Raw genomic sequence first — 7830 nt, 5'->3', positions numbered from 1 at the left:
GTGGCTGTTATTTCTCGCTTGATTGTCCCCCCGGTACAGCAGCGGCCTGTTTTTTCCTCCCCCTGTTGTGTGTTTTTATTATTTTCCCCCTGGCTTAGATGTGTCAATCACTCTCTCCCTGCCATTGGTTGGAGAGTTTGCGTCAAAAAGTTGCCAGAGAGGCGCTTTCTCAGCAAAGCTCCCCGAGAGAGGTAGAGACCTCAGCTCCAACGCACCCTGCCACTATTATTAAAAATAAAAATCACTTGACCAGCTCCGGCACCGGCCAGCTCTGTATGTACCGAGCCCAGACCCCGAGCATCCCTGCATCCCTCTCCCGCACCGTCCCCTCCCCTTTCTCCCCCATTTATTCTTCTTTTTCAAACATTTTTTCCCTCTCCCCCCCCCCTCCCCTCCCCGATGTCCTGGGCATGTGCATGCGGCGAGCTCTCTAACCTCCCGCTTTGTGCTTTCTCTCCCAGCTCAGCCCGACCCCTGAATTTGGCGAGGATCCGGGCGGCAGGTTTCACTCCTCGCCCCCCAGCCCTGCCCGCGGCTTCGGCGAGGCTCGCAGGTAAGTCAGACCCGCTGGCTTCATCCTTCCTTGGGGGCATCGCTCGCCGGGCAGACATACGGGGGGGTGGGGGGGAGGATTCAAATTATTATTATTATTACTATTATTTTTTTTTTTAAAAGAGTATGTGTGCGGTGGGGGGGCGGTGTGTTTGTAGCGATGAGCCGGAGGGGAGCAGGCGGCTCCCCGGAGGAGGTGCGGGGCTGCCCGGGGGAGGCCGGGCCGGGCCGGGCCGGGCGGAGGATGGAGGCGGCCCCGGGCCGGGGACAGCTGGGGGCAGCGGCGGCCGCTCGGCCCTCGGCGGGGACCGGGAGCTGCCGATGAAAAGGCGAAGGGCCAAATCCGAGAAGCGGAGAGACGATTCCCACCGCCTCCCTCGCCCACCCGTCCCCACGCCGCCGCGGCCGGGCTGTCTCCCGTGGGCGGGCGGAGGTCGGGCGCGGAGCCGGCTCGCTCCTCCGCGGGCAGGCGCTGGTCTGCACCGCGATTTCGTTGGGTACGTGATTATTTTTTTTTTTCCCCGGCCTGATCTTTTGGACTTTGGTTATTCCCTGGCCCCAGGATGGACTTTTAAAATTAGAAATAATCGGGAAGGAATTTCTCTCCTCTCTCGGCTCCTGCCTGAGACCCTCCCCCCGCCTTCCTCCTTGTGATGCGGAGCCTCAGCAAAGTAATTTTGCAAAGGTGTCTTTGAGCACTCGCGGCGGCCGGAGAACCGGGCTGGAAATAGCAGGGAGAGAAATCTTCAAGGCTTTTTGGGGCCGGAGCTTCACGGCTCGGCGCGGGTGAAATGGGTGGCGAGAATGGCATTCAGGTTGGAGAGGGGCTGGAGCTGTTTTCCACCTCCCTTATCTTATTATTTTTTTTTTTTAGCCGTGGGAAAGCTCTTCCCAAAGACACCGATCGGGTATAACGCGCACTGCTCCGCGCCCCGGCCTCTCTCCTCTGAATTGCACCTCGCTGACAAAGAGAAAGTCGGGAAAGTCCTTGTGCACCGGCACAAGTTTCTTTAGAGCTAAAAACCTCCTTTGCTGCAGAGATTTATTTAGATTTCGGCTCCTCCGAGAAGTTGAGCTTTATTATTTATTTATTTGGAAAAGATGCAACTCCAGTTTTGTTTTGTTTTGTTTTGTTTTGTTTTTAAAAAAAGCAGTTAAAAAATGAGGCCGGGTGGCGGTGGGGACGCAGAGATGGGTCAAACGGCTCCGCGGCGGAGGTCGCTGCCCGCCGAGCCCGGCTCCATCGCTCCCGGCCGGCCCTTTCGTTTGCCCGCGCCCGAGAGAGGCCGGCGGCCGCGGAGCTGGGCGCAGGTTTGGGGGACGAAGCGCGGGGGGTTGCGCAGCAGAGCCGTGGCGGGTCCATCCCTGTCGCCTTCGCACTGGGGGAAAATTCCCGTGTTGGGAAATATCAACCCAAACCCTCCCTCCGGGGGGGGAAATTAGAATTAAAAAAAATTTAAGAAATGCGGTGGAGCCCGGTGCGGACAGGGAACCGAGCTCTCGTTTGCGAAACAAAACAAATTAAACTCCCCTTTCTATCTCAGCACCTTCCCCCCCTCCGCGGGAGCCTCTTCGCGCTGCTCCGCGGCCCGGCGAAGCCCCCCCCGGCCGGCCGCCCGCGTCCCCCCGCAGCGCGGCCGAGGGCAGAGCCGCAGCCTGCGCGCCCGGCCGCGGATCGCTGCCTTGCATTAATCAGTCCGGGCGATCAGCGGAGCTGGGGCTGGTGGCCCGTAATTAGGGAGCGTGTGCCGCCCGGATTATCTCGTTAGTTTATCAAGAAAACATTTATTATAATTAATTCTCGGACGGGGTAATTATTATTGAGCGAGGGCAGAGCAACTGGTAGCCGCGCTCTTTGCGGAGCGGGGGGGAGGAGGGGGAAAGGTGACAGATTGCGGAGCGGAGCCGTTGCTCCGCGGGCTGCGGGGCGGCCCCGGGATGCGCGGCCGCGGCCGAGCGGCTCCCCGGGCGGCCGCGCTGGCCTGGCGCCTCGGCGCGATGCCGCCGCGTTTAACAGAGTGGGGGTTTGGGGTATTTTTGGGGGGGGGATGGGGTGGGTTTTGTTTGTTTGTTTGCTCATTTTTAAGCGTGCAGCAAAACCAGTTTTGCTCTCCCGCGCATCCTGCGCTGGCGAACAAATCGGCGGCCGAAGCCTCCCCGACCCCGGCGCGGAGCGGGGCTCCCCGCTCGGCCAAGCTGCCCCTCTTCAGCCTCCCGCCGGGGGGGATGTTAAAAGCGGGGCCCGACCCTGCGCTCCCCGCGCTAGATGCGCGCCCGCTCCGCCGCTCCGCGCGTTTGAGGGCGGCAAAGAGCTTCCCCGAGGGGAAACTCCGCACCGCGGGTAACCAGCACCGACGGCGCTGGCGGGGCCGGGCGGGGGGTGCACCGGGGTCGGGGAGTCCCGCAGGAGCCCCCCGGCAACGCGCAGCCCTCCCGGAGCGGCTGCTCTGCTCCCGTGTGCGCTTGTTAGCTGAAACACGGAGTTTTGGGGTGTTTAGGGAAGAAAGTTGTGCTGGAGTTCGTTTTTTCCGACAGCCGCCGAGAATGGAGGGAAGGGCGAGATTTTGCCCAAACAGACAAGAAAAAAAAATTTCCACGGGAAAACCGTCTTAACCCTTTGAAGAACCCCGGGCTGGCCCCTTGTCGGCCATTTTTTGGCGGAGAGTGTGTGTTTGGGTCCCCCGCACCCCTCGCTGCAGAGCGCCCGGCCCCGCCGGGGCAGCGAGCGGGGACCCGGGGGAGCCGGAGCCGGGGCCGGGCCCGGGGGAGCCGCTCGCCCGCCCGCCCACCCGCCGGGGCCGTCCCGGGGCCGCTCCCCACCGAGGTGTTTGTTTAGCTTCAGCTCCGTCATCAAGAGTTTCTTGAAAGCCTAATAAATCTGTTACTTGCCTCCAAATCTAATTACCCGGAGTACTAATTAGGTGCAAATGGCCGGTGGAAATTACTGCAGACGTGGACTGATGGTGGTAGAGCAGAAAAGTTTGTCTCTTCCCGAGCGGGCATTTGAGCTCTGAAATGCAGCAACGTCGGGGGGAAGGGGAAAGGGGGGGAAGGTTTGAATGTTGCCCAAACCTGGGATAATTAAAGTCCTTGCAAGAGACTAGGAGAGAGATAGGTTTCTTGAATTGTTTCTTTGTTTCTCACCCTTGGGCTTTGTTATCTGCATTATTTATTTAGCCGAGGGGTTCTTTGTGTCTGCCAATGGCCCCAATCAAGTTTTGCTTGAGACAATTAGCCGGTGCCCGGCCAGGAATCCTATGCAAATGCCCCGGGCTGCTGTACAATGCGGGCAGTTGAAGGCATGGGGGGGTTTTGTTCGGGCAGTAATTACTGGCTGGGATGTGCCCCCCTCCCTCCCCTCCTCGCCCTTTTTTGGGAGAGATGCGTTTATCTAGTCAGTCTCTCCCAGCTCCCAAATCCGGCTGGGGTCCGGCTTTACGAGCTGGAGGATTGAGGGGGGAAGGCAGCGGGGATAAAAGCTGGGGGGGGCAGCGAGCTGGCCTGACACCCCCCCCCCCCCGTCTCGCCTCCGCAGGCACCTGGCGGTCCCCCCCGCCCGACGGCACCCCCAGTACCGCCCGGGGCAGGCAGGGCGCTCGGGCGGCTCCCCCTCGCCCGGATTTCGGCCAACTCTCCTCCCCGCCACAACTTTAGCATGATGTCTTATCTTAAGCAACCACCTTATGCAGTCAATGGCCTGAGTCTCACAACCTCGGGCATGGATTTGTTGCATCCGTCCGTCGGTTATCCCGGTAAGCCACATTTTTCTCCCTCTTTCCCCTCTCCCGCCCCTTACTCCTCCTTTTTGTCCCACGGAGGAGAAGCCGCCGGGCTTTTGGAGGCACAACGTGCCCAGGGATCGTCATGGCTGGGGTGGGTGCGGGGCGTGGGGCCTCGCTTTCTCCCTTCTTCCTCACCCTCAACTTTTTATCCGGGGAAAGGTCTGCAAAAACGGGACATCCTCCTGCTGGAGGTGGGGGGCAGATGCTCCAGACCCATCTAGGAGAGATGGGGAGGAAGCATGGGAGGTGGGATTGCTTACGGTGGTGGCTGAGGTCGCCCAGGAGAAGGGGGGAAAATGGGGGTGCCCATTTTGGGAAGGGGCTGGAGGGGACACACGGGGCTGAGGGGCCGCTGACTGACGGCCAGGGCCTCTGGCTCCTTTCGCAGCCACCCCCCGAAAGCAGCGGCGGGAGCGCACGACCTTCACCCGGGCACAGCTGGATGTGCTGGAGGCCCTTTTCGCCAAGACCCGCTACCCCGACATCTTCATGCGGGAGGAGGTGGCACTGAAAATCAACCTGCCCGAGTCCAGAGTGCAGGTAGGAAGCAGGGTGACCCCGGAGACCCCTGACTGTCCCCCACCTCCATTCCGGAGTGGAGGGTTTGGGCTGGTCCGTGGCTGGCAGGGAGGCGAGGGGACTGTTTTAGGGGATGGGGTCAGTCCTGGAGGGACATCAAGTCTCTGTGGGGTGAAGGATGCTCATAGATGGGTGAGGGTGCAGAGGCGGATGGAGTGGCAATTTGCCTCCCCAGGGCTGGAGTGTGCCCCCCCACTTCCTCCTGGTGCAGCTCCCGGATCCCAGCTCCTGACCCCTCCGCACACCTCCCCAGACCCCTTGGCCTCTCTGAGCCGGGGAGGGCTCCCCAGCACCCCCAGGCTCTGCACCGTGCCTTGCTCCGAGCACCAAATCCCAGCCTGTCCTGCAGGTGTTTGGGGCCCCTGCGGAAGCCACGAAGGATCCCCCTTTCCCCAGGGATCCCCGCATCCTTGGAGCAGGGTCAGACCGGGATCCCCTTTCACACCAGTACAGACTGGAGGCTTCCTCTCCCTTTGAAGGGACTTGGATGAGCGAAAGGAGGCCTTGGCGGAGGGGACCCTTCTCCTGGGGATGGGCTGTGTCTGCTCTGCAAGCAGCCTGCAAGGGGCCCAATCCAGACAGCATTTTGGAGGTGCTGCTGGCAGGGCAGGAAGGGGGTCCTGGAGGCCCACGCTGCCCCAGCACAGATCCTGGACACCCCTGCAGCCGGGGCAGGGCAGCTCCAAAGCCATCCCTCCCGTTCTCCTCCCTGCAAGGTTTCCCAAGGCTGTGTGGTGCCGTGCCCCAGCGGAGCATGGCCACCGGGGACCGGGATCCCCCCTCACCAAACCCCAGCCTTCTCCCCATGAAGCCTCCCCAGCACCCGTCCTCCCCAGAGCCAAACCCCTAGGTCCCTGCTAAAAGAGGGTGAGGTGGGTTGGGGGGCTGGTCCTGGCTGGGGGTGAGAGCAGAGAGTCTATTTAGAGGGTAAATGAGACATCTTTACGTCCCCCCGCCCCCAACCACTGCCTCTGTTTCCCTAATTGTTCCCTCCCTTTCTGATGTTCTATTGTTTCTAATTAAGGGCTTGACTTCAATAGGTCTTAAATGGTGATTCCTGGGGGTCCCTGGCTGGCAAATAGCAAATAGGGAGTGCTTTCCCCCCCCTTCCCCCAAAAGTGACCTTATTAAGCAGTTTGATTTGCCCATTTCCACTTGTTATTACTGCTAATGATCTCAGGGAGGGGGAGCCCCGGAGCTTTTCTTTGCAGCAGCCTGCAACCCTCCGCTCGCCGGGGAGGGCTTTTAGTGTCCCCCTCCCCGGCGAGGTCTCCCCGCTCACCGGCTCTTCCCCCCCTTGGGTTTGCCTGCACATCCCTAACACCAGGCTTTTTCTTTCTCCCTCCCCGACCCTCGGTCTCAAGGTATGGTTTAAAAACCGCCGGGCCAAGTGCCGGCAGCAGCAGCAGCAGCAGCAGAATGGGGGCCAGAACAAGGTACGGCCAGCTAAAAAGAAGAATTCGCCGGCCCGGGAAGTGAGTTCGGAGAGCGGGACCAGCGGGCAGTTCACTCCCCCCTCCAGCACCTCGGTCCCCACCATTTCCAGCAGCAGTGCCCCCGTATCCATCTGGAGTCCAGCATCCATCTCCCCGCTCTCAGACCCCCTGTCCACCTCTTCCTCCTGCATGCAGAGATCCTATCCTATGACCTACACCCAGGCATCAGGCTACAGCCAAGGATACGCTGGCTCGACCTCCTATTTTGGAGGGATGGACTGTGGATCTTACTTGACCCCTATGCACCACCAGCTTCCCGGACCAGGGGCCACCCTGAGTCCCATGGGTGCCAACGCGGTCACCAGCCACCTCAACCAGTCTCCAGCCTCCCTCTCCACCCAGGGCTATGGAGCCTCCAGTTTGGGCTTTAACTCCACCACCGATTGCTTGGATTATAAAGACCAAACCGCCTCCTGGAAGTTAAACTTCAATGCTGACTGCTTGGATTATAAGGACCAGACATCGTCATGGAAGTTCCAGGTTTTGTGAAGAACCTTTGTGATAACGAGAGAAATCGCGACGAGAACGAACAGGCTGGGCTGAATGCTCCAGTTTTAGTCAGGTCTTGGTTAAATTAAAGAGAAAAATAACTCATCGGACAAACAAACGAACAAAAAAACGACAGCGGCAAGAGGGGGACAGTGTTGGTGTGATCCCGTTCAGACTCATCTCCTGCTCAGGCGCTCTGGAAAAGGAATAATAAAGAGGAAAAACGGAGGAGGAAGGCCTTAAACGGACAGATCATCTAGTGAGCAGAAAACAGACAGACCCATCTGTGTTCTTTCTAGTTTTAGGCAATTGTTGGGTTTCTTTGTTTGGAAGAGGTGGGAGATCGACCCACCTACGGGCCAGTTTTAAAAAAAAAGAAAAAAAAAAAGAAAAAAAAAAGTCTAGGTTTTTATTTCTTTTTTTGTGTGTGCGTGGAAAGATCCTTCACCCAGAGGTTTCCAATGTGTTAGCCAACCCTCGGTTAAAATATTCGGAATGGACAGCATCTCTCTTTTTCTCCCTCTTTTTCTCCCTCCCTCTTTCTTTCTCTCTCGCTCTCGAGCTCATCCAACTGTTTCACGCCCAACTTGCTCAAGTTGGCACCCGGAGAACTTGGTTCAGGGCTGTGTGGGTTGTGTGACTGATTGTCCTAGCTGCACTACTTTATTTAAAGATAAAAAAAAAAAAAGATAATGTTCATAAGGAGTCAATATGTAGTTTTTAAGAGACAATCAGTGTGTGTCTTATATAAATGGTACATCTGTGGTTTTTAATCTGTGCTAGACTTCAAAACTGTGATCTCCTGTATTGTATGCAACTATGAACTCTGCACCAGCGGGAGTTCTGCTGTGATTTAAATAGGTTATAATTATAAGTGAAATTCAGAGCAACTGAGTTACCTATTATCATCTTTTAAAAAATAATAAAAAACT

The 7830-nt window shown here is 58.1% G+C and overlaps 1 protein-coding gene across 2 annotated transcripts; it reads left to right on the top strand.

Moving 5' to 3' along the window:
• The first annotated feature begins 4207 nt into the window (after positions 1-4207).
• On the top strand, positions 4208-7473 carry OTX2 (orthodenticle homeobox 2). 2 transcript variants are annotated; one of them, XM_075152459.1, is made up of 3 exons: positions 4208-4304; positions 4723-4874; positions 6278-7473. In XM_075152459.1, the coding sequence occupies exons 1-3, from the start codon at positions 4208-4210 to the stop codon at positions 6896-6898; spliced, it is 870 nt and encodes a 289-aa protein (XP_075008560.1). In that variant the 3' UTR covers positions 6899-7473. The 2 variants fall into 2 exon arrangements, with proteins under 2 accessions (XP_075008560.1, XP_075008559.1); XM_075152458.1 differs by having other exon boundaries at positions 4702-4874.
• Positions 7474-7830: the final 357 nt, after the last annotated feature.

The sequence above is a fragment of the Calonectris borealis genome, chromosome 5 (genome assembly GCF_964195595.1).
Source record: "Calonectris borealis chromosome 5, bCalBor7.hap1.2, whole genome shotgun sequence".
NCBI lineage: Eukaryota > Metazoa > Chordata > Aves > Procellariiformes > Procellariidae > Calonectris > Calonectris borealis.
The sequence above is the reverse complement of the archived record's forward strand: the minus strand, read 5'-3'. Positions and strand labels throughout refer to the sequence as shown.

Bases quoted from the DNA above. Each gene is read 5' to 3' on its own strand.
- OTX2 (XM_075152458.1), top strand. From the start codon at position 4,208: ATGATGTCTTATCTTAAGCAACCACCTTATGCAGTCAATGGCCTGAGT. The intron at 4,305-4,701 runs GTAAGCCACATT...ACTGACGGCCAG, and splicing joins TCCGTCCGTCGGTTATCCCG to GGCCTCTGGCTCCTTTCGCA. The intron at 4,875-6,277 runs GTAGGAAGCAGG...CTCGGTCTCAAG, and splicing joins TGCCCGAGTCCAGAGTGCAG to GTATGGTTTAAAAACCGCCG.